General features: G+C 56.7%; 2 protein-coding genes across 3 annotated transcripts in view; one reads left to right on the top strand and one right to left on the bottom strand.

Annotated features, from left to right (window-relative positions):
- The window catches only part of CUNH1orf226 (chromosome unknown C1orf226 homolog), a 42,793-nt gene extending 18,603 nt beyond the window's left edge, over positions 1-24,190 (top strand). Inside the window, exons 4-7 of one of the 2 annotated variants that reach the window (XM_057315200.1) lie at positions 4,522-4,687; positions 5,920-6,072; positions 19,592-19,901; positions 20,721-24,190. In XM_057315200.1, coding sequence (XP_057171183.1) covers positions 4,522-4,687; positions 5,920-6,072; positions 19,592-19,901; positions 20,721-21,195 — 1,104 coding nt within the window. In that variant the 3' untranslated portion in view covers positions 21,196-24,190. Of the gene's footprint in view, positions 1-4,521; positions 4,688-5,919; positions 6,073-12,299; positions 15,919-19,591; positions 19,902-20,720 lie in introns of those variants that run through there. The other variant, XM_044390652.3, reaches the window with a different exon arrangement.
- SPATA46 (spermatogenesis associated 46) lies at positions 12,445-15,001 on the bottom strand. Its single transcript, XM_026517233.2, has 3 exons — positions 14,874-15,001; positions 13,558-13,671; positions 12,445-12,973 (listed from the first exon to the last, which is right to left on the bottom strand). The coding sequence occupies exons 1-3, from the start codon at positions 14,974-14,976 to the stop codon at positions 12,447-12,449; spliced, it is 744 nt and encodes a 247-aa protein (XP_026373018.2). The 5' UTR covers positions 14,977-15,001; the 3' UTR covers positions 12,445-12,446.
- Positions 24,191-25,214: the final 1,024 nt, after the last annotated feature.

The raw sequence follows: 25,214 nt of genomic DNA, 5'->3' as shown, positions 1-25,214 counted from the left end.
TTTTTTAGCGTTCATGTCTTTGGGTAGCAACAACCATATAGGAGACAGAAGTGGATTCGCAGGTCGTCTTGGCATCTTCCGTGCATTTGAAATAGATCAGATGTGGCATGCTTGGTTTCTCTGTGTGGTGGGATTGATCTCGGTGTCCAGCATGAGGTCCGCTTTTACTCGTCTTGTCAAACTCTATTGCCACCAGACAGCAAGGTTTCTGTCATCTTCATTACACTGCCAGCAGTGCCCAGAATTCCAGTGGGCAATGCTATGAGCTCAGCACTTCAAGTAGGAATGCATTTTCCTTTCCTGGGAGCATCCACGTCCTCCTGGGTAAAGCTAGGGATATGGAGGATCTTGGAAGCAGGTGCGCTCTTGGGGTCCCTCGTTGCATTAATTGTGCACCTCTCCCCACCCCCCACCCCCACCCATTTACTGTCAGAGGCCATATTCCAGTCCTGTTATCCTGGGACTGGGCTTACATCTCTCTCCTTCATGGTGTTCTGCTTTGGTCTAAGACCTCCAGATCTCTCCCAGCCTCTCCCTAAATTGGCTCAGAGCTGGTCTAGAGGAGCCCACCCTGGCCTTAGGGGTACAGGGGCAGAGGTGTTGCTCAACCACTCTTACACATTTCTGGCTTAGACTTCGGCATGTAAATAGTGAATACCCAAGCCCCTCTGACCGTCGTCTCCCGACCCAGCATGAGGCTTGCCTGGCTGCCCTAGCTTCCTGTTTTGAGTGAGGCCAGAAGTTCAAGGGTGTGAATGACAGTATAGCCAAGCCTTGAACCAGAGCTGGGTCGTAGCCGACACCTGCATGGCCTTGCGCTGGGCCCACCGAGCTCTGGGACTGGTCTGGGCACCGCACTGGGCAGCTGACTGGCAGGAGTGAAGTAGGCCGGATTCCTTCCCAGTTTGCCGACTGCTGGCTCAGCTTGGGAGTGCGCTGCTGCTGTTGAGAGGTCCCTCCTCTACCCGCTGCCACTTGCGCTGATTCTGAAACCGGTTTCGGGTTACTTGTGCTTCGCGATCATGTGCACTGTAGTTAGTTAGACGGACAGCACCGCACACACTCCCGCACCCCATCTCCAGGCCCCAGACTTCGCTCTTGTCCCCGCGGCTTCTCCCAGTCACCAGCACCCTGGGGGCCCTGCCTTATGCATGCTGAGACAGTGTCGCCTGCCTCTGCTTCTGTGTCTGGTGGGGGTCGTGGTGGGGGCAAATTGCTCTGGTTCTTTCCACGCCATTTCCATGTGCCTGCTCCCTAACTTCAGCCTGGCCCTGCCCCCACTTCTCACGGAGGAGCTGGAGTCCAGGCAAGTAGGCTGGAGAGCGAGCGGGCAGCGGTCTGGTGTCGCTGGGTGGGCTGAGGGTGGGCATCAGAGCCGGGGGGTGCAGGGTTGAGCTCCTGCTCGCAGTCCTATGGCAGGAATGCAGAGCGGGACACTCACTCCGGCCGTGGCCTTCCCACTGACCTCATCTGTGAGCAGAATAGTCCTGGCCGAAGACCCTAAAGCTCTGGGAAGCAGAAGCTAACTCGTACCTTTTTGGAAATTAGTACGGCCTACTTTTGCCAAAGGTGTTTCATTCTTTGAAAGAACATCATGCCGAGTACATCTGGTAGGGCAGGAGAGGGTGGTGTCTGCTCTTGTTTTAGGATGGAGGAAGCGAGCGCACAGAGCTGGAGCAGACTGCCCAAGCCAGGGCTGAAAATAACGCCACCTCATTTTGGCGCTTGCAAGGCCAGACCTACGTGTGCAAAACCCAGGGACTCTTACCTCGCCTCCAATTGAAAAGCAGTCCAGGCCGTTTTGTCTCAGCCTGGTCTGGTGAGGGTTCTCCGGGGGCGCAGAGGGCCACGGAGAGCGGCTTGAGCCTCGTGCCTGCTGCCACTTCTGACGGCCGTGGAAGCAGACCAGCTCGTTAGCGCTGGCTCGAGGCAGCAGCATGTGCTCTCGCATTCCTGGGCTTTGAAAACCCCTGAAATGTTCTAACTCTGCATTTGCAAAGCTAAAATTTTGATTGAATCTGTACAAGGAGCACTCAGACTCAGGAGCGTTTTCTCGTGGCACCTAGTGCCGGGTGGAAAAACATTCGACTCGAGGGCCAGCTTTTCTCTATTGATGGTACTCCACCGTGGGGACTGGATTACCTGCACAAGCAGCTCCCAATATTCCACCCCAACCCCGGCTTCTGCAGGAGGGGACTCCTCATGTGTCCCCAGTCCTCATTCTCTGATGTCAGAATGGGAATCTAGGGATTTTCTTCAGTGGACAATGGCCCCTAGTGCTAGAATCCTATGTTGCCTGAGCCTCTAGGCAGGCTCCACAGTTGAGAGTTGGAGAAAGTGAGGTCCAGGTGGAAGGGAATGTCCTACGGTTGTGAAGGCAGTCATCAACAAACTGGAACATTCCAGCTCCTGGTCTAGTGCCCTCAGATGGCCTGTTCAAGATGCAAGTCCGTGGTGCGTGTGCCGGGAGCCCTCCGTAGATGCCAGTTAGCAGTAGATAGAATTCTCTGCTTTTTCCCTTTATATGCATTGAAAATTTTGTTCCAAATTTCTGCCTAATGTTTCTGTTTCATTCCAAAGAAAATAGAAAATGGGTAATTAACAATTCTGCCTGCTCAGTAGATTTCCTTTCAACGATAGTCTTGATTGGAATCAGTTACATTACAGATGGAAGGTGAGGGTTGGCCCTTCCTCAGGGGGCACTTCTGGGGGCTTCCCACAACAATTGTGCTGTTTCTCAGAACCACCAAGATTGGGGGGGGCTCTCAGGTGAAATAGCTCCATGCCTCAGTTTCCAAAGAAGATAAAGGCTTAACAGCCACCCACCATCTGATACTCGGATTAATATATTGTTGCTTCTTTCCCTCTTCTCATCGCTCTCTAGATCTTTCCTTAGTTGATATGAGGCAGCAAGTGAGGCTGATTTCTAAACCAGATGTCAGTTGTGTCCTTAGCAGCACCTTATGGAGGACAGATTTACTTTAGATTCCTTAGGCATCCTCCCCCAGGGGCAAGACAGGCCCAACCTTAGGAACCACTAATGGAAAGTGGCAACTAATCTCATTAGTGGCTCCCACTTAGAAGCAGAGCCAACTGCAAGGTCAGGTCCTCCAATCTGCCAGGAGGGAAGCAGCTGCCGCATCCAAGAGTGTGATTCTGCAAGTGCTGGCGGCTGGAAGGGGCAGACACGGGGCTTGGCAGTCCCTTGGCCAGGCTTGGGCAGAGGATGGAGTGGATACCGTCTTTTACTCCCCGATAAAATGTGCGTCTCTTCAGAGCAAGCTGCTTCTCAGAAATCCAGAGCATTTGCTGTCTGAACCAGAGTCAGCTGGCTCTTCCGACCCCCTCCTTCCTCCCTACCCTTCTGCCTCCCTCCCCTCCTGCCTCCACCTGACTCACCCCAGGCAGCCTGCCTCTTAATGTCCACGCTGTATTTTTGGTCCAAGGAAACCTCTTTCCCACAAGCTGCCTTGGTCCAGGCCAAATGCATTAGCCCCCTTTCTTCAGAGACCTTCCAAAACCCTCCACAGGGACCCCTTCATCCACCACTTAGTGCAGGAGTCGCGGACGTGTACACATGGTTGTTGCCTTGTGACTCAGTTTCTTCAGGCTAGCTCCTGATACAATCACCGCACATCTCCCGCTGTGTTTTCTCTCTCTATCCAGTTACGCACCGAGAACAGACACCCCCTCCCCGGGCCCCGAGCACGCTGGGTGCGCCGTTGCCCGCTGCTCCGCTGTGAGAGCGGAGTTGATGAGGGTCCCCCTCCTCCCGCAGGGGTGGCTCTGTAAACGGTTCGCTTCCACCCTTCCAGGCTTGCGGGCCAAGGCTCTGCTGTGAGCCAATCAGCAAACGTTTGACCCGAGCAGGTGTGAAGCACAGTCCTAGCTGCCACGGGAAATGAAAAGGGGATGGACGGTCAGGGAAGGATAGTGGCACCCCCAGAGGTGACAGAGCAGACTTTACGACAACCCCCTTGTGAGTGAAGGGTGTCTGTGAGGCTTCCTGCTTCCCATTACGTGTGGGCACGAGGAAGGGCAGAGGAAAGGCCATGGAGGGGATTGCTGTGAACTCTTCTTAGCTACTGGGTCAGTGTATCAGTTTCTGTTTTTCTCTTTTAAAAGACACCATGAGAAAAAGGTACCTCCCTCCACGTGGTGGGAACACCATAGCTGTTAGGGAGCTCTTCTGACGGGGGTGGGGCTCAGGGGCTGGGGCTCGGCTCTGTCGAACCTCTCGCTCTGGGTGCTGGGCCCTGGGTGGCACGTGAGTGACACACCATGGCGCTCGCTCGGGACATACAGAGAGGCCCCCGGGGCCAGCGACCCAGTTTCTTGTGGCTGCTTCTCCAAATTCCAAGCCCAGGTGCCCATTTTGTCCCAGAAGGGCTTCTTTGTATTGACTCGAACATGGCAGGTGTCTCTGGTCCCAGCTGAATCCTGGTGACTCTTGGGTGCATTCATGTCCCTCTCCCCTCTCTGTCCTGTCTTCTCCCCGTCTTCTGCACCTTGTCTCTGCAGGTTCACTTGCTGAAGGACCAGCTGGCTGCTGAGGCCGCCGCGCGGCTGGAGGCCCAGGCTCGTGTGCACCAGCTCCTGCTGCAGAACAAGGACATGCTCCAGCACATCTCTCTCCTGGTCAAGCAGGTGCAGGAGCTGGAGCTGAAGCTGTCAGGACAGAATGCCAGTAAGTGGGGGCGCTGCCCAGCCTCCCCTCCCTCCGTGGAGGCTCTGGAAAACCCCTGTTCTTTCCCCTGAAGCTTTGGGTGGGGTTTTCTTAGACCCCTGCCCTGCCCTGGTATTCTAGCAGAAAACAGGCAGCTCTGTGTGTCCCGTCCATCCACTTCACGGAATTACGAAATGGCAGAGTTAGAGAGGATCTTGGCTCCTTCTAGTCCAGCGTCCAGACTTGACCTTGAATGTCCCTGGGAGTCACTGCCATGTGTTCGTGCAGGCTCCTCTCCAAAGGGGCTCAGGCACTGCACGTCCTGAGGCAGTCCATTTCTTTCCTCGAGGGCTTTCCGATTGAAACATATGGAGCGCCTGTTACGTGTCACGCTGTCTGGGAGCTCGGTGGGAGACTTCGCACTGTACGGGAGTTTACGCTCCCCGCGCTGTAGAGCTTACAGCTCTGTAGCATAGAACATGCTGGAGCCGGGGGTCTACCTAGCAGATAAGGCAGAAAAGAACTGGCCGGTAGCGCTGCTGGTTCATGGCAGAGGTTGCCTGGCGCCCCGCCTGAGATGCCCAGCTATCTCCAGGCTGGCCTGGGAGATACTCGAAGGCAGCACATCTCCAAGCCTTCCTCGTGCTGATCCGTGGCCTGTTAAGTGTGCTCTAAGCGTGTGCGGGTCTCGTAGCCCCTGGCCATCTCCCGTGCCATAAACTTGATAGAATTTCACAGACATGATGTCTTCTAATCCCTGCAGTCGTAGACGCTATTATGCCCGTTTTACACACGAGACAGACTTAAATAGGTGAAGGCTCAAGGTTACAGGACCAGCAAAGTGTGGAGGCAGGATTCAAACCCGGGTCTGATTGCAAAACGAATGCTTTTCCTATGAGACCAGTAGTTCCCTCAGACTGTCCCCTGTAGCTTTAAAAAAAAAATGAATAGTCCAGCTCATAGGGGTCATGATCAGTAGGTCTGGGCAGGGCTGGGGCCCTTGCTAAAGCAGCAAAAAGGTATAGATTGGGAACAGCCACGATACTTCACCGCTGGAAGCCCCTCTGGGCTTCTGTCTCTGTGCACGGAGACGCTGCTCTGGCCCTCGTGGTTTGTACCTCGTTCAGTGTACCCCGCTTGTGCCCCCCCACCCTCGAGCCGCACCCAGGCACTGCCCGGCGCCCTCTCCTACCCCCGCCCCCTCCCCCCAACTCGCTGACCCGGCCTGCTGTGCTCTTGTCCCCCCCCTCCAGTGGGCTCCCAGGACAGTTTGCTGGAGATCACCTTCCGCTCCGGAGGTCTGCCCGTGCTCTGCGACCCCACCACCCCACAGCCGGAGGACCTGCCCTCGCCGCCCCCGGGCGCGGGGCTGGCCGAGCTGGCCCACCCCGCCGGCAGCCCCCTAGGTAGGCGCGACTGCTTGGTGAAGCTGGAGTGCTTCCGCTTTCTGCCCCCGCCCGCAGGCCCGCTGCTGGGCGGCCTGGAGCTCCTCAAGTTCCGCGAGTCGGGCATCGCCTCGGAGTACGAGTCCAACACGGACGAGAGCGAGGAGCGCGACTCGTGGTCCCAGGAGGAGCTGCCGCGCCTGCTGAACGTCCTGCAGAGGCAGGAGCTGGGTGACAGCCTGGACGATGAGATCGCCGTATAGGGCGGGCCAGGGCGCGGGGGACGCGGGGGCCGGGGCGCAAGGCCGAGGACCGGGTGCGGGGGCCGGAGGGATGCGGGGCCGGGCGCACCGCCGAGGATGCCTGCGCGGCGGAGGGCGGTGAGGACCGGGAAGACGAGCGACTTTGGCTCCAGCCAGGGGCTCGGGAGAGCCTGCGGTTTCAGGAAAGGATTAGGACTCTGCTTTGGAGGTTACGATGGGAGAGAACTGGACTCCAGAGGTGATTGGGCCCTCTCTCCCACTTGTGACTTGGGAGGGGAGGGCAGGGCCTTCCAGAGCCCGTGGCTTTGCGAGAGGGTCCCTTGCAGGGACACCAGGCTGCCCCAGGACCTGCTGTGGGCGGGCTGCTTCATCAGGTTCCTCTGCTCTGTTCTGTCCTGGATGCCCGGATAGCCCCCTTCCGCCCCATCTCGTGGTCCCACGGTGAAGGGAAGCCACCAGGTGCCTGCTCAGGGCCTGTGTGTCTGGATATCCAGGATGCTGCCAGTTGCCTAACCCTCCCCCGAGCTTATGGAAGGAATTCCTTTTCTAGGCCGTGGTGGAGATGAGAAGTTGAATGCTCTGGGCGATAAGGGACGGGACGGTGCTTTCAGTGTGAGCGTGGAATTGGGATGTGTCACATCGGATGACTTGAATGGGGATGTTTTTCTCCAGCTGGAATATGAGGTGTTGCTTGGGAGGGAGACTGGGAGTTGAACATTGTTGAGCCTGTGCTGTGAAAGCCCTCGGGGAGGGCAGCCCCTTCGGGGCCACAGATCACACAGGTCTGATTTCCTCAGTGTGGAAGCCCTGCCCCCCTCCTGCCTGCAAGCCCAGCTCCTCCCCCTGGAGGCTGGGAAGCTGCCCCCTTCTCTCCTCTGTGTCCTGCCTCAGGGGCTGTGCTGGCCAAGGCTTTTGTAGCACCCTCCCCTCTGAGAAAGCCTCAGAGCCCCCAGCCTTCCCTCTCAACCCGTCCCCTCCCCTGGGCAGTAGTGGTCAGTTTTTACTGCGGAAAAAACCAAACACGAGCTGGTAGCTGAGACTGTTTCTTTCCACTCTTCAAATCACTGCCACCTCAGTCAGGGACCATAGCCATGTCCCCTCTTGACCCGTCTCTGTGGGTGCGTGCCTCGAGCACACCTGTACAAAAGTGCCACGTGCAAATCTCTCGTCTTTGACCATCCACGCCTTGCGTAGAGATTCCCACCTGGACTGGCAGGCTGACTGTGGCAGGGCGGCCACGCTCCCTTTGCGACAGGCGGGCCACGAGTGGCTGTTAGCAGATTTAAAGATGCCTCGAGAGAGAGCTGAGCCATTGCTAGGGTCCTGTGTTCAGGGGAAATAAGACTGTATCCGGGACAATAAGCGACAGACCCAGACTGCAGTATTCTTTGAGGATTCGTTGGTAAGGATGGGATTACCCAAAAAACAGTTCTTCAATCCCAACTTTGCTTTATAATTTATATAAATGAAAGCGTAGCCCTTTTCTTAAACAGCTGGGTTTCTTCTAAACTAGAAAGTCCAAATGAAAGGAAATACACATAGCTTTATGGTAGCCTTCCTTGGCGTACCAGGGTGTGGGCAGAAATCAGATGGGTGTGAGTGTGTGCGCGTGCATGTGTACGTACAGGCTTGTCTACCCGTGTGCAGGAAGGTGAGTACGTATGCGTGGGCTGCTGTGAAGTGACCGGAGAGAAGAGAATGTGAATCTTCAGGGCATTTGAATGACAGCAGAGTCGTGTTGTTTTCCTTACGTGTATTTAGTTGGAGAGGGGTGGTTCTGTTTATTTTGCTGCCTTATTAGCCATCAGATGGAAGTAGATCCAGATACACGAGGAAGAACCGGGAAGGTGAGAGCCCCAGACTCAGGGAGGGGTGTCAGGAATCCGGCGTGGCGGGGCCTAGCCGGCTTCCCCGACCCTCACCTGGGTGGAGGCCTCTCCGAGCAGTAGAATCGTGAATGTTCGGGGGGCGGGAGGCCTGGCTTCTCGAGGCCCGCTGCGTGTAAGCAGGAGCTGAGGGTGAAGCCGGGGCGGGTGGATTGGGTTTTGTGGAATGTGGCAGGAGAGGGAGGGCTGGGATGGGGAAGGGTGAGGAGTGGGTGGGGAATAGTTTCTAGAGGGTCTAGAAAAGCTTGCAGGGGGAGAGAAGAAAAGGAATTTAGGAAGAGATTACAGAACTTGAAGAGACTAGTTGTACCATTGACTCCGGACCCACCCAGGACCCTTGCTCTCCGATGCTCCGCGGTGGTTTCCAGCTGCATCGGCCCCAGCCTCCCCCCAGAGGGGGCCTTCCCTGGAGCGCTGGTTCGAGTGTCGGCATCATCCCCAGTGTGACCCAAAGCAGGGCATGCCGGGGTGTGGAGATGGGAGACAGGATGGATCTAGGGGCCATGATGGGTCACCAGCCACTGGGCAGGAAAGAGAACATCGCAGACCTGATGTCCCAGCGATGTCACCCTCTCCTCCCCCCTCCTTGCTTCTTGCTCTGCTCACTCAGCTCCTGCCCTCTTCCTTTTTCATCCTTCTGCTCTGCCCTGTATAGTGGACAAGTGGACACCAGGGGGCACCTCCCTTACTGGTGCCTGCCTCAGCCTCCCCCAGGTGCCGGCAGGCTCCTGGGCACATGAGGCTGTCCCAGGTGCAGAGCCAGCAAGGAATTTCTCTGCGCAGAACAGACTGCGTACTGGGATGAAAACGATATTCCTTATATCTCTGCTTATATCAGCGCTCTCTGTGAAGCCCCTTCGTAGCTTCCCTTCTCCCCGTGGCTCCTGTTCAGGGCTTGTGTTCCTTTGATCTCCTCTTTGCCTGACCGCCTCCTCTCACCCCACTGACCCTGAGCCCTCTCTTTACTTCCTGAAACTGTTGTGTCATTAACTCTGTTGGTTCGACTCTCTGGGACGAGATTCTGTTCATGTAAAGTGCACTTACTCCCTGGATGTCGTCACTCGTCTAGTGGCTTTTGCTAAATAAACCTTTCTTATTTCTCAAAGCTTTTCCATGGTCTTTTCTTGCTTCTTCTATTCCACCTGCTCCCTGACCTGCCCTCACTTCCACCCCAGTTCCCAAACCAGTGGCCATCAGCTCTGCGAAGCACAGTTCTCAAGGATCGTGGTGTTCAGAAAACAGAGGGGACGGAGGTGGTGCTTCAGTTGGGTTCGTCTAGACCAGCCTTGCTGATCACGCGGTCCTACCGGGCTTCTCCTTGGGGTACGGTCTTGCTTCCCCGGGGGATGTTCGGCAGTGCCTGGAGACACTTGGTTTGTCCCAACTGGGGGAAGGATGCTTTTGATATTTAGAGGGTAGAAGCCAGGGATCTTGCTAAACACCCTACAGTGCACAGGAGGCCCCCCCACACACACACACACTAGAGAATTGTCCAGCCCCAAATGTCAGTAGTCCTGAGGTTGAGAGGCCCTGGGCTTATGCCCATGACTCCAGACTTTCCCAAGCCCGGGTCTTTTCACACAGCAGACATCACTGGCATGTAAGCACGTTTTAAGCACTTGAAAAAGTACGACATCATAGATGTTTCCAGCTATAACTAAAATCATTAGATCATAAAATTTCACTGACTCCCTGACTAAATGTCTGAAATATGCAATGGGTAGGATTCCAAACAGGCCCATTCCTGACATGTCCAACCCGGAGTCAAACGGGCTCGTCCCCACACCTGCCCACATGCATTATGGTGCCCTTGCTGCTCGGCTCAGCAGAAGTCGCCGGCTCTCGGGCACTTGGCTTTCCTGCCAGGAGGAAACACAAAAGGGAGGAGGAAGGCTAGCGAGGGAAGAGCGTCAGAGAAATAGAAGCTGCAGGATCTTGAAAAGCTGACACCATGGAAACCAGATTACTTTGGCCATAACTTTCAGCCCTCTTGAAGGCAGAGGGCTTGCTGGGCCTGGTGCTTTGCCGGGCCCAGCCAGCTCTGCAGGAAGGTTGAGGGGGTCCGATCCACCAGCTTCACATGCCCTTCGGCCTTTTCTGCGTGATGGAACTGAGCCTCACTGTCTCATCTGTAAAATGGGGATAAAATAGACCACATAAGGGGATAATGAAGAGTAAATGAGCTTGCGTTTTACAAGCACCCAGCAGAGCGCCTGGCAGGGGCTCAGGGCACCATAGAGCTTAACTTCCAGTTGTTGGGGGAGGGGGGTTGTGCCCGCGTGGTCAGTGCATTTGTGGGCTGGGTGCGTTTTCTGTGTGCTGAAACTTTCCTCAGAACTCTGCACGGAGGAAGTCCCTGGGGGTCCCAGTGATGCTATTAAATGTGTGAAACGCAGAGAAGAGAGTGCCCGTCCTCACATGAAACTCAGGCCCCTGCCAGGCAGCAGTCGGCATGTACTGTGGCCCTTCTGCTCAGACCCCAGCTGTAGGATGGCTGTCTTTTTTAACATGTTCTGTGCCTGTGACACGGATGCTCTGGAGGAGGGAGTATGGGGTGGGTGGAGGGTGTGAGGCCAGACAAGAGCCAATTTCTCCTGATTCTCCCACAGACCGAGGTAAGGCCACGAGGCACCACGTGAGCCCCTCTTTGTACTCCCCTCAGTGGCCCCACTGAGGGGACGCACATGCCCAGCGACGCATGGAAGGGGAGTTCTTCAAGGGCCTAGGTGGCTTTTCCATTTTGGGAAACAGGAAATCAGAGTGAGGACGGGTCCGCTCCCTCCCCCGGGGGGTCCAGGGAGTGATGTCAGGGCTGCCTAGAGAGATCACCCACCCCAAAATGGACAGCCTGGGACCCTGGAGCCCACAGTTCAAGTACACTCTTGGGCTCTGGCTGGGTTGGTAGAGGGTGGGGAGAGAGAGGGTGGGGAATGTTCTCATGGCAGGAATGTGACAGGATGTGAGCCAGAACCACCACAAATGCTGTTTTAGCAGGACAGGGATAAGCAGAGGTGGCTCTGCTAAACCAGAAAGCAGAGGCCCTACTGTATGGCCACCGGAAGGGCAAGGGGAAAGCTTCCATCCCAACCCGTTGGCCAACATGTGGGGAGGCAGAGGTGAAGGGAGGGGTGGTGCTGGGGCCCCTGAAAGGAGATCCCCCTCTGCGGTGAGGGCACCCCCTGGGGCATCAGGGAGACGAAATGAGAAGTAAATAAGGCCTAAAATTAAGACCATTAAGCATTTAGCTTTTTTTTTTTTTTAAACCACATAATGGGTAAAACAGATGTCCTTCCTGCATCCCTGATGTCCAGCCACGTTTCTGGGTAGGAGTTGGTAGTGAGGCTTGCTCAGAAATGGGAGGAATGTCAGGGCTGCCTGCTGGCACATTACTTGGTCGTGGGAAGCGGAGTTTTCACGTGTGTACCTGCCTCCTTTGACATGACTCAACACAGCCGGGTAGAGATGCCCCTGGGTCACAAGCAGATCTGTTGTGCGTCAGGAAGCACGACCCTTCCAAGTGAAGGATTGTGGTGCACGCGGTGGGCGTGGGCCCAGCCTTGTGCGCCTCTTTCTGCCTTACGCAGGGGGGCATGTGGTCCTCCCTGTTCCACCCCGTGAGAGATCTGACACCCGAGCGGCTTTCAGACGGCGCAGAGGTGCTGCTGGGGGAAGCTTCCCTGTGCCTGCAGGAAAGGGCGTCCGCTCTCCTCCCCTTGCTCGAGCTCTCCCGCGGGGTGTGGCAGGGACTGATCACAGGGGGACCAATGGGAAGCCAGTGTCGTAAAGCAGCGTTCTCATGCTTGAGCTGCCCCAGAATCACCCGGAAGCCTGCTGAGAGCACAGACTGCCTGGCTACCCCCAAGAGTTTCTGATTCAGTGAATCTGAGAAGGGTCTGAGATTTCATTTCTAGCAAATTCCCAGGGGACGCTGACACTGCTGATCTGGGTACCTCACTTTGAAAAGCCCCACTATAGAGGCTATTCTCAAACTTGACAAGGAGAGGGCAGGGGAAGGTGGGAGGGAGAGGGAGGGGGGCCTGGGGTTGCTAGGCAGCCATTTGCCCAAGGGGCATGGGATGGGGGCCGGGGACGGGAAGGACTGCAGGTGGGTCAGGGTGACCTCGGACTTGACAGAAGGCTGTGACTAACTTCGGTTTATTGACATCTCTCTGGAGACACAAATAGGCTTCCTCCTCTCTTCACCTGAGGGGTCCACAAACAGGACAGCTGCTGCCCTCCAGCCGGGCTACTTGAAGGCCTGGCCGCTGCCTGAGGAGAGCCTATCTCCCGGCTGGGCCTTCTGCTCCTTGCCCCAGAGGGTTTTGAGCTTGCGGTAGTACACCTTGCAGCTGAAGCCCTCCCTGAAGCCCCCCTTGATGTGGCTCTTGAGGGAGTGCAGAGTGGGGTACATGCGGCAGCAGGCCGCGCACTTGTAGCCGCTCTGCTGGGCCGGGTGCCACCTGGAGGCCGTGAGGATGTCCTGGTACGTGATGTAGTCTGTGGAGTCCAGGCCGTGCCTGGATTTATTGGTGGCCTCTTGGGGGCAGGTGTTCTCTGGGGAGGAAGAGGACGAGCAGACGCTGTCAGCCAAGTCCTCGGGAAGGCAGCTGTCCCCCCTGCCCTGGTCCCGCTGCCCCTCTGGGAAGCTGTAGGCCCCCAGGTGGCTGTCCTGGTCCGTGCAGACGAAGTAGCTGTAAGGGGAGAACCAGGGCCGGTAGATGGTGCATTTGCGTCTCAGCTGCTCCCCGTTCTGGGGGTCCCCCAAAATGCAGTCTGCGGAGGAAAGGGTGGAGTCTGAGCATGAGGCCCTGGGGTGGCCGGGGGCCACGGGAGAAGCAGAAAGGCAAGAGGTCAGGAGTCGGGCGTGGCCTCGGGGTCCCCCCCTCTGACTGCAGGTCTGAGAGCAGGCAGGAGTTGGGGTGGTGAGAGCCGCCCGAGGCATGCCTTCCTGTTGCTCCCACGAATGGCAGTTTGGTCTCCGGGGGTGGGGGGTAGAGACTCCACTTGCATTCACTGAGCCCCGGCATCTGCCAGGTGCTTCTCTCCCTGCAGGCACCTTGCCTCCGCCTCAACTCAGGGTAGGCAGGTGGCTCAGTGAACAGCCAGCCCTCTGGCTTCCCAGTGCCCCGTTTCCGCCACCAGTGGTCGTGGCCACTTTTCCAGCTTCACGGTCTGTCTGCCTGCGACAGCGTACTCCAGGCGGAAGCTGCTGTTTCACCCCAGCTCGGGAGACAGGCCTGTGGAGGTCTGCTGAAGGAAGGACCAGGAAGGTGGGGGGAGGCACCCTTCCTGTAGGGGAGAAGCCCTCGCCCCTCCAGCTTCCCACAGGTGCCCGCCCAAGGCCGAGAAGGCCTCACCTGGAGAGAACACCGTGTTCTGCACCCCATGCCGGAAGGCGCTGCTGTGGTGCTGGGCTGGCAGTCCCTGCGCTGGGCTGGACACCTCGGTGGGTAATGCAGTCTTTGCAATGTCTGGGTTATGGAAGAAACGCTCTGGTGAGCTGTGCAAGGTCGGGAGTCCTCTTCTTAGTGACCACTACCCCGCCTCCAAACATACCCAAAAGGCTCTACCTTGGGACTTTAAGACATTGCAAAGCTGAAGAAAAACAGTGCCCTCTTTTGCACCCAGATAAGCAGAACTATTCTGGTGGCATCCGGGGGAATTCCAAATGGGGCATTTTCGTTGAGATCTGGGAAAGATTCTCTCCAAAGGAGAATTTTCGCTGCAGACCAGATGACAGCTTTCTGCCTGGCCCATCCTACTCTTGACCTTACTGCAGCTCACCATGTGTGTGTGTGTGTGTGTGTGTGTCTGTCTGTCTGTCTGCATTCCAGCCTCTGGGCTTTTTCCAGGATCCAGGGGAGGGAGTCTAGTCATGGACCACATAGCTATGTTACATGACCCCTTTGGGGATGAGAAACCAGTTTCTCCAATTGAAACATCTCCCGCACACAGCCGGGGAGCGTTCAGGTGGTCTCTAGCTTCATGAACACCCTGATGACTGCTAACGCTTAATAAAGAGCCAGCCTGCCTCAAATCCCAGAAGGGGACCGGAGCTCAGTTTGGGAAACCGCGGTATAAGGGTTCTCTGGACAGGCCCAGGGGTGTTTAGGAGAGTAGCCTTCTGAAGCTTTAATGTGCACACTTCTCCAGAAATCACCTGGGGGCATTGCTACCCACACAGGTTCTGATTCCGCAGTTCTGGGGGCAGCCTGGGATCCTGCACTGCTAACACGCCCCAGGTGAGGCCGACGTGGAGGCCCACAGACCACGCTTGGAGTAGCACGTCCTCAGAGCCTTGATTCCCTGCTGTGCTACTCGGGGACCCTGTCTCCTACGTCCCTGCTGAGGGGTGGGTGAGCCTGCCTCTTCTCCAGCTTGTCCAAACAGGGCTAAAACTAGCCCCTACTCTATATAGACAGTCACCTGAGATTCTAGTGAAGGGGGGACAAACTGGATAACAAATGTTTTCCCCCATCATTCCCTTGCCAGAAATGAATAAACAGCAGGAACTACTTACCATGAATGCAGCATTTTGAAAAATTATTTTCTCCCCATGTGTAATTTGACTTTCTCACTAAATCGTAGTCCTGTAACATGATCTGGTAGAGTACTCAATTAAAAGCTTCTAAAAAAACCACATTTTTGTGGCCCTAGTGGCACCAGAGTTTACCTGGCAAGCTGGTGGCACGTGAGGACATAATATCGGGAAAAGTGCTCAGGGCTGAGGAAGAGATTCGAGGTCCAGAAATGCTGAGGAGTGAGAAGTTCTCCATATTCTGACTACCGTAGGTATGGAGATCACACGTCTGCTCCCAAGAGGCTGTTTGGGTTGTCCAGACGATGAACATTCTGAGTACAGTTGACATCACAAGAAGGTCACATGATTCCACGCGCTGGCCAGGCTGTCCCTTCCAAAGACGGATGGAGTCTCTTAAATTTTGGAAAGGTTTTTTTGGACTTGTCATTGCTCATTGGCCTGCCTCAATTGAAAATGCCCAGGGAGAAGGAAGCCTATGGCAGAGATGTGACCGCAATGTCATCTGTTGACCCCGCCCCATTGATCTTTGGTGTCTTTTTGTGTCCTTGCTGTAACCCCCCCCCCCCAGCTCTGGGGACCTCTGTCCTCTCTGAATAAGCTTCTTGCTTTGCTTCTCCTTCATCTGCCTCACCTCTGCCATCAGACGTTTTTGTTCTTTTCGTTTTTAAGTTTGGGGTATAATACATTTTCTTTGGAAATCATTTCAAAGTGACACAAAGTGGCAAAACTAAATTCAGTTTCCGTGTATTCTGTATGCAGGTTTTCCTATCGTTAACATTTTACCCCGTTTGCTTTATCACTTCTCCTCCCTCCGCCCTGTACTTGGTTTGCTGAGCTATTCCAAGGTAAGTTACAAGCGCCATGGCCCTTGTGTCTAAATACTTCAGTGTGCGCTGCCTAAGAATAGGGACCAGATAATATGTTAAATGGTCGGCGCTGTCTATTTTTAGCAAATGACTAAAACACAGACGGGCAGCTTACTCAACACCATTTTGCTCCCTATAAGCAGTTTGCCAGGGAGACTGCCCTCCAGAGCAGCCAGGTTGCCTCTTGTCTCCGCTTTGCTTCTGTCCTATCACAGCCTCGCCCGGTGGACGGCTGTGAGTAAGGGTGAAAGGTGATCAAGCCGCTTTGACGATAAGCCCCTTTCTACAGCGTCACAACAGGTGCAGGCTAGGTACACAGAGTGCATTCTTCTAAACGTGTGTATGCTCAGGCTGCGTGGAAAGACGTGGCCCGGTCGTGGAGCAGGTGCACGTGTGAGTGAGCTGTGTGAGAACCTGGAGTCGTCTTCCCGTTGGTATCTGCCCGCAGGACTTTGATGTTGCGGGACAGGGTGGAGGACCTCACTGCCTCCCTCAGGGCCCGGCTTGGAAGCTTAGAATGAGTTGGAATTTAATGGACACCATGGACTTTGGCAGCTTTGAGGGTATTGGCGATTCGACACAGCCCTCGTGGTGCAGAGATAGATCCTGGGGTCCTACGAGTTGGCTTGCGTGAGTCCTTACCCCCGCTCTGCCGTTAGCGACCTATGCAGCATTAGGCACCCCCCCCTCCCCCGCCACCATGGCCTCCTGTTTTGTTCATTTAGACGCTTGGAATGGATGAATGTCTCCCTGGTCTAAGATCAGGTGATTTATGTGCGGAAATGGGACAGGAGAGTAATGAGCGTTGCACACGGGATCCAGAAGATTTTGAACTTGATCCTGCGGGGGGGGGGGGCGGTCATTGAATTCTTTCTGCTGCCAGCTTGGGAACTTCAGAGAGACTTCCTGGAAAGGGGGCTCAAAATATTGGGGAACACATGGGAAGCTGTGTTAGTGCCCGTTTGTAGAGTTTTTAAATACATGACTCTTCCAGTCTAGGTATTGAACAGTGTGCGGGCACCTGGTTATCCGGGGTTGGTGATATTCTTGGCAGCGGGGCTGTTGTCTCACATGTTATACGCTCCTGGTATGTTGTTGCTGGTGGCCCGGGCAGGAGTGACACTCCCAAAGTGGTCGGCCACTACATAAAATGTGTCTCTCTCTCTCGTTTGTTTCCCACCTGCTTTCCGAGCCCCTTTCTCGGACAGGTAAGATACCGTCTTCCTTACGGACGACTTACGTCACAGATGCTTTGCTCTGCACGGATGTGTGCATGTGGGAATGCCACGGGGCGGGCCACCAGGTCGGGGGCTCCTCATTTTTTTTTTTTCCATCATCGCCATTATGTTTCGAACCACCCCACGTCTAGTCCAGAGGGAGGGACAGAGTGTGGGGGTCGTTAGTGCCATCAGCAGGAAAGGGGCGCATGGCACATCCTTTGGGTGTGGAAATGAAGGAAGCCCCCCCAGAGTCCCACTTCTGAGAGAAGAGCAGTCGTTCCCGGGCTGACCTCAGGAGTTATGAGTGGCTTTCGTAAATGGAAAAAGGCTCGGGAACAGTTCTTTACACTCTCTGCCCATAATGTGGTCAGGTTTTAAGTATTCCTGTAAAAAGCCAGTTCAGTTAAGCCACACTTCCTAAATGCCGACTCTCGTGCCGGCCCTATGCTGAGCACTCCAGAAAGTAAAAATCACTGGAATGCTGCATCCCCTTGAGGAGCTCACCATTTCATTATCGAGCCAAGGTGCGTATACCAGGAAGACTTGGGGAGCTGTCAAGAGCACCTGGGACAGGTTATCTTTAAATGACTTGAGAATTCAGCATAGGCCTTCGGAAGGGTAGAGAGTGAGAATACAGGAAATCTACAATGGTGCGTCATCCGTCAGTTACCTATGTTTATTAGAATGTTTTTCAAATAAGAGGAGCTCACAATTCGCAAGTCACTTAGGTGTTTGTTTGTTAGGTGTTTGTTTGTTACTTACACTTTCACAAAGAGCACGTCTGCACTGTAGATTTAACTCGAAACCAGTAAGGAGACCACCACGGATGTATCTGAGCCAGGAAGTGGTGGGGGATCTGCCTTCCCCAGAGAACCTCTTTTGAACATTTGCCCTGGTTCCACGGTGGCCCAAGTATACTTGCTGGTTTGGGGGGGGGGGGGGGGAATAGTTAAATGCTTTCATTTCGAAGGGCTTCTCTACGAGTCCACAGATTTTATGGTTAAAGAAAAACTAGAAGGGTACGGGATGTGATAGGGAAAGTGTGCAGAAGTGGGTGGTGGTGTGGCGAGATAGCGCTCGGAATAGAGTCAGAGGAGCTGATAACCCCGTTGTGGGCTGGGCTGGAAGTCCCGTTAGCGTGGTGTGGCCACACCTGGCGCCCAGGCCACCCCAGCCAGTCAGCTCTGTGCCCCAGACCCCAGGGCTGTTCTAACCCAGTTCCCTAGCACGGCCCCCACCATGGTGCTTTTCCTGTGTATGCAGCAGACGTGCAGACCTGGGGGTGGGGTTCATCCACTCCTCTCCCCACAGCTTCCTGCTGCTGCCCGAAGACCTTTACAATAGGGCTTCTGTAGCTACTTGGTGCAGAAAGGATATGTCTGTTAAAACCGCAATAAAGGGAGATGCGTCCCCTGGCTGGGGACTCAGCAATGCAGGGCAGAGAGAGCTACTTTAGGCCAAGTTCAACGCAAGAAGCAGCACACCCAACCTCACTTACTCTTGGGAAGGGTCAGCGTGAATAGACACTTAGAGGCGTAGACAAAGAACAGAGTCCATGACCAAGTGTAATCTCTCCTTCCCCCAGATGGACAGAGTATCTGGAGTAGTTGATAAGGACAGAAACCTCCCATGTGCTTCTAAGACCGCAGAATGGATCTGGCTCCTTGGAGGACTGAGCTTGACTTCCAGGTGGGGGTGGGAATGCCCTGGTACAAGCGTGTGGATGGTGTGGCTTAAAGCCCTGAGCGCCAGTCGTTCTAGTGACAAACCTTGGAGCTATGATCTTGTCCTCTACAATGCTCCCATCTGCAAAATGGGTCTGCCAGTTCGAGAGATTTATTGAGCACCTACTGTATACCAGATCAGGCTAGCCTTTAAAGATACAAAGATGAATGAGACCTGGCCTTTGCCCTGCCAATGTTGACAACCCAACGGGTCTACCTGCAGCCCTTGGAGATAGTCTTTCCAACCGAAGATCTGGAGAGAAAGGCCATCAGTGAGGCAGCTTTTCCATGATCCCAGGCCGAAAGGAAGTGCTGGAGAGGGTGAGAACACCAGAGTGCTGATTCAGCCCCACCAGTAATGGCCCTGCGACCTCAGACCGGGCAGGCAGTCATTACTCTGAGCCTGTCCTCCTGGTCTGTACATAGGATCCCTACCGTAGCCCGTCTCGGGCTATTGGGGGTGCTGGTTAAGCTCCTCCTGCTCCCTTGGCACCAGGAATTTGGCGTGAGCCGGGCTGGACCCCCCCACTTGGCATCTCTCTGCACGCAGCTGCCCGTTCTCCCACGTTCCTCCTCAGGAGAAAGGGGGCCTGTTTTCCCGCAGAGAAAATGGGCTCCACAGGCGGCTTTCAGTGGGGGGCTTCCACCTCGAGCCTCCTCCAGCTTCGGTCCCAGTGCTGGCGTCTGCTCAGCTTGTGTTCACAGCGATAGAAAAATACCATAGTTAATGACTTCATCGTTTTTTCTTCAGAAGGCTCAGTGACCCCAAGGGAAGGGGTCATGGAGGCAGGTTTAAAGGGATAAGTCCGGTTGAAGTTAGAGGTTTATGGCTCGAGCTTGTCACCGATGAACTGGGCGGGGCGGAGCTGGTACTGCTAGTCCCACATCCCATCAGGAAAACCGAGGGGAAGGGTCAAGAGTGTGTCTGCTGGTTCTCTCCCGAATGTTTCCAGAGCCTCGGGAAGTGCCAGCCGTGGTGTGGTGTAAGGGGAAGAGGCAGAGTGTCCGCTCACTGTGTCCGTCTTCCCCTCTGTTTGCAGTGGACCATGGCATGTTTGAGAACTTGAATGCGGCCCACGCTCCGAAGCTGCAGCCCAGCTGCTCCTTCCCCCACTTGTCCAGGCTGGCGGCCCCCGGCTCTGCCACTCTGGGGTCGGTGGAGCCTGGTGGGCCGGGACTCTGGGTGGGCAGCAGCCAGCACCTCAAGAACCTAGGCAGAGCCGTGGGGGCCAAAGTGAATGACTTCCTGCGGAGAAAAGAGCCCTTGAGCCTGGACGGTGCGGGCGCCATGGAGATCAACAGGACCGCAGGGGCCCGGCTGGCTGGCGGAGTTGCTGGCGAGGAGGAGAGGTGAGTGCGGGGGGGGGCGTGCTCGCAGAGCCCCGGGGTGAACCCGTGCCTCCAGAGAGCAGCCCTGAGCCGGGGACGCGAGCTTGTCATGTGGAGAACAGGGCTGGGCCGGGCGCCTGGTTGCTGGCTGCCACCCCGTCACCACGGCCGAGGTTTGCCCGTCAGATGTTCGCACACGCCAGGCCACCTGCTCCCCTAACCCTTGCAGCGGCCCTGAAGTGGATCGGATCATTCCCATCTGGCACAGAACTAAGTTCAAAGGGGTAAGGTGGGGAGCTTTCGGTTACGAAGTTAGTTGCGGGCAGAGCTGGATTCGAACCCCGGCATTGCCGGAAGCTCCCACCCAGCCACACCTCCGACCCGCTGCCCCACTGGTGGTAGTGGAGGAACGTGGGCATCCGTGGGATCCACCGGGGCAGGAGAGGGAGAAGTCTGCTGGGGTCAACCGGTCCCTTCCAGGCCTTGTTTTCAACACCTACTATGCTCCTGAGCGGGCAGTGTCCCTCCTGGGGCTCACTGCAAAGCTTCTGATGTGACCCAGCTCACCCGTGGTCCCAGTGGCAACACTGAGCGGCTGTCAGCACTGAGCCTGGGCGGGTGGTGGGGGGCAGGGGGGCACCAGCGAAAGCCAGCAGTGCTCAAGCTGCCGCAACCCAAACACCAAACCGAGGATGAGGCCTCAGCAGGAGAGCGCTTGCTGGGTGGGTGAGCTGCCATGCAGTGGGAGCTAGAGAAGGAAATTGGGGGCGCTGGGGTCTCGCCATCCTTAAAGCACACGTGCCTGTTGTCATCAACCCACTCTTGACCCTCCCCTCACAGGTCCGCACAGCAAGAAGCGTTCCCTCGGCTGGATCCTCCGCCTCCCGTCACCAGGAAACGAACCCCTCGGGCGCTGAAGACCACGCAGGACATGCTGATTTCATCCCAGCCCGTCCTGAGCAGCCTGGAGTATGGGACAGAGCTGTCTCCTGGGCAGCCCCCGGACACCCTTGCAACTGCCCAGCTGGAGGCCCCCATGGAAGTGGCGGATGGGGGCGAGGCTCTGCCCAATGGAGAGGTTTCCCTGTCCGTGCCTGACCTGATTCACCAGGACGGCCAGGACGAACCCAAGCTGAAGATGACTGAGTGCCGAAGGGCCTCCTCCCCTGGCCTCCTCGAGAGGAATGGCCTCAAACTCAGCCTGAGCCCCATCCACCTGGACGAGCCGCTGGAGGACAGCGGCCCCCCTCCTCGGGCACGGACCTCCAGCCTTGACAATGAGGGCCCACACCCAGACCTGCTCTCCTTTGAGTAGGGCCTCTTCTCCCTGCCAAGCCTCCCTTTCCCTTCTGCCGTCTCCTTCCCTGGTACCCCTTGCCCCCCAGCTCTGCGTGCAGAGCTCAGCAGAGAGCCGGTCCCCCCATGTGGGCTGTGCAGGGCCAGGAGTCCCTGAGTCGTCCTCCTTAAAGGCTCATTTTCTGTAAGCTCCTCTGGGTGCCGGCCGCAGCCCCAGGATGTTGGAGCACCTCTACTCCCAAGCTGCCCTGACTTCCCACTGGACCCCAGGGCCACCGGCCCGGGATGAAGGGTCTTGCCTGCCTCCCATGGGCTGCCTTTGCCCCCGCCCCTCTCCCTCTGTGCCCTGACTCGTTTCTCCTGCCTCAGGTGGGGGAATCCGGCTGATGGGGAATGATGGGTTTGGCTGATGATGGGCCCAGTCCTGGAAAGCCGCATACCCTGAGTGCCGCCCAGCCACTGTTCCTCTTGGTCCCAAGACCATGGAGGCCCCAGGTGGTTGCCTTGCCTCTGCCCTTTGAGTGTGGGCCAGAGGAGACACCAGGCCTGAGACCTGGAGGCAGCCTGGTCACGGGGGGTTCTCCGGCTGTTTCCCATCTGGCCAGTTGGGGAACGCACCAAGCCCCCCAGGGCAGGGCAGAGAGCCCATCACTGAGGTGGCACTGGGGGAAGGGGGTATGACCCGCCACTTGTGGGCTCCCTGCGCAGAAGGGGAGGCCAGGGCACCCCTTGCCGTGTGAGGACAGGGGTGGGCACGCCCCGGCAGAGGCAGCGGGGCCAATTACCATCTTGCTTTGGGGGCGGGCCCAGGAACTTGGCGTCCAGGCAGCTGGCCTTGAGAGAACCTGGAGCAGAAGTCGTGGAAAAGACAGGATGAGGACAGAGCAGCCATTGGGGGGTCAGAGTGCTTTTCGGGGACCACCCCATGGCCTGAAACGAGGCAGATGTAGGGTCCGTGTATGGTAAGTGCCAGAGCCGGGGTGACGGACGTGAGACTGGGATGTGGCAGGAGCCGTGGGGCGAGCTACCGCTCACTAGGCAAGAGGTGCCTTGTTCCTGTGCTGAAATTGCCTGGGTCTCCCTCGAGGGGCCTCTGCCCTGCCTTCTCCTTGCCTGGATGTCACATAGTCCTCTCTGCATCCCGGCCTTCGGGATCCATGTCTGGGACCAACCCGGTTCATCCAACCCTAACTGGTTCCTGCCCTCCTGGGTTAACCCACTTTTATGTTCCTGTCTCCCACCAGGGATCCTGTCATGCTGTCTTCCTGTGGCCAGGAGACCCTGTCGGGGGGTGAACCCAACCCTGGGGGCCTTTGCAGCAAGAAGAGAACCTCCCATTTGTTGAACAGGGTGGCTGGCTCCCTGGGGGAAGGCTGGCGTGGCACATCTAGCTGTGGCAGGCCGGTGGGCAGTCTTCATCCTGGGACTCCTGCCGCCCCTTTTCTGTCCATTCGGCTCCCCCTGCCCCCGCCCCCGACACTGCTCACTTCCCACTTTACCCCATCACCCAGTTCCTGCTCCCCTCGCCCCCACCTCTGCCGTGTGAAACATCCAACCAACTTCTCTGGACCCGGGAGCCTGATTGGGGAGGTGGGGGTGGGCTGGCCAGGATGCCGGCTGCCCTTCGCATGGCCTTGCTTCTGCAGCCCTGTAACCTTGGCACAGCCTTCTCACCCCATCTTCCATTGTTCCGGAAAGCCAGGCTGCACGGCACGCTCACAGCAAAGCCTTGCTCCCTCACCCCCCCCCACCAAAGGGGCTGCACAGGCCGGGTACCCTGCAGGCCGGGGCGCAGTGGGCAGAGCGGCTACCGAAGGTCTAGATCCTGCCGCCTTCCTCCAAGAACATCAGGAAGGTATGACCTCTGACCCCGAGACTCAGAAGTTCTCGGGACTAGCATTTGGAAGCCTGTGAGTCCTCCCAGACTGGCTAGGAGTTTTGCACCCAATACAGAGCTGGGGGTGGGGGCAGGGAACCTAAAGATGTGTGCTGGGAGCTTCCACGCCAGAAGCTCCGTCTGCGTCTCTGGCGGGAAACTTAGCAGAGCCGTTCCCCCCTGGGGCTCCTGCCCCAGAGATCAGGGTGGCCCTGGCCGGGTGATGTGGTGGCCAGTTGTGCAAAGAGCTGGCGGGCCCCGGCTGGCTTTAGCACCCTGCTCTCCATGCCACCCCCAGCTGCTGCTGAGGTCCTGGCCCTCAGCCTCAGGGTCAGCCCAGGGATCCCAGGTCGTCCCAGGACCATCACCAGGGTGACGCTGGAGATCCTCAGGCTCGTGTCTGATGCCAAACGAGGGCCGGCGGGACCCTGCTCCAACCTTTGGCCTATGATCTCCACCCTGGCCATTGTCCTCCCGCAGGGGTGAAGCTGCCACCTGGGGGAGGGGGGCTGGAGCCTGAAGTCCCGTCCTGGATTCCGTGACACTGCATGGTGCGGGGGCTGAGTGCTGCCCCTAGGCGGCAGCAGTGACAACTTCTAGTCCTACTGAAGGCCGGGGCTCTGACCAGCTTCCTGTGTCTGTCGCAACAGCCTGAGCTTCCTGTGATCACAGCCTGGCAGCCAACCTCCCCCGCCCATGCACACACCCCCCCTATGTCCAGCTTCTCTGGGAGTTCTGCCCTTGGTGGCCCAGTTGATGCAGGATAATGAGAAGCAAAGGACCCACCTTCTGGGTCTGCATAAGGAAGTTGGGGGCACAGAGTCTCTTCCCTGTTACCCCCTCAGCCCCACTGTATTCCCCTGGTCAGCACGTAGCTTTCCCCTTATAAATCACAGGTGAGCTTCCAGAAGCTGGCAGGAGGGTGGCGTGTTCCCCTGCACAGAGGGAAATGTATCTGTGTGATGTACGTGGATGGTATGAAGACAAATGGACTTTGAGAGAACAAAGAGGTTGGCCCCGGTCTGGGGCAGGACGATTACAGATCTATTCCGAGTATTTTCTAGAGCTTCTATATTTATATTTTTAGTAGTGTTCTGGTAGAAGGGAACTGCAGAATAAAACGATCTGGTTTGGTTTTGCCGGTTTGGTTTTGGTTTCTCCAGACTGATGGGAAGTGGTTGGTTTTCTCAAGGCTGGCTTGTTGGGTGGAGAGCATTGGCATTTTGGGTTAGGGGTCTGGACTGGCAAGACAGAGGTCGAAATGTGAGGCAGGTGGGCACTGCCTGCTGACCCCCCACCTGAGGCCCTTGGGGGAAGTGATCTCAGGTTGGCCCCCCATTTGTCCCTCTAACTGGACAGTCGCATAGGGTCCCCCCTTCCAACCTGACCATCATGTGGCTGTTTCAGGGGTGACATGATGGATGCGGGTAAGCCCCTCCTCAGGAGGAAATGCAAGTTGGACCCCTAGATTGTCCTCTAGGTGGTGACTTACCTGGGGTACGGCCCTCCTCCACAGGGGAGGGGACAGGGCTGTGCCTGTGCGCACAGACCTTCGGAGGGACCAGAGCTGCTGGTGGAGGTACTTCCCTGCCCCAGGGCCACCTCGAAGCTCACTTTCGGAGAGACTGGAGACTTGGAGCACGTCTGGCCCGAAGCCTTGTGGCCCCCAGGCGAGTGTCGAACCCGGGGACCCAGAGGACACTCACAGCTGAGAATTGGCCAGGCCTCTAACCATCTCAAAAGGGAGGAAGTGGAGAAGAGATGGGTGGGGGGCAGAAAAAGAGGCCTTCAGTCTGTTCATAGAAACCATGCACATTTTTAAAGGAGGAAGGATGGGGCCTTTCTGCCCAGCTCTGTCCTTCGCCAGGGGGGGGGGTGGATTCTACAGTTCAGCACGTGGGGTCCCGGGCTGCACATCCGAAATGCCTCGGGCAGGAGGCTCCAGCCTTTTCCGTGTCGAACCCCACTCTTAGTTTCTCAGAGGATATGCAAGAAGACAATGGTGCTCGAAGGTGGCCGGCTTGCTCCGCAGTGGGGGACAGCGCATTGTTCTGGGAAAGCAGGAGAAACGCGGACACCAATCCAGCACGTTCCATGCACGGGGAGAAAGCATTGAGATTACTTACAGGACAACCTTCTCTGTAAGGCTAAGCCCCAGCGAC

The sequence above is a fragment of the Ursus arctos genome, unplaced genomic scaffold, assembly GCF_023065955.2.
Source record: "Ursus arctos isolate Adak ecotype North America unplaced genomic scaffold, UrsArc2.0 scaffold_2, whole genome shotgun sequence".
NCBI lineage: Eukaryota > Metazoa > Chordata > Mammalia > Carnivora > Ursidae > Ursus > Ursus arctos.
Note: the sequence above shows the minus strand (reverse complement) of the source record. Positions and strands in the feature narration are given on the sequence as shown.

Bases quoted from the DNA above. Each gene is read 5' to 3' on its own strand.
- SPATA46 (XM_026517233.2), bottom strand. From the start codon at position 14,976: ATGGAGAACTTCTCACTCCTCAGCATTTCTGGACCTCGAATCTCTTCC. The intron at 13,672-14,873 runs GTAAACTCTGGT...TCCATAACCCAG, and splicing joins ACGTGCCACCAGCTTGCCAG to ACATTGCAAAGACTGCATTA. The intron at 12,974-13,557 runs GTGAGGCCTTCT...TTTCCTCCGCAG, and splicing joins GAACACGGTGTTCTCTCCAG to ACTGCATTTTGGGGGACCCC.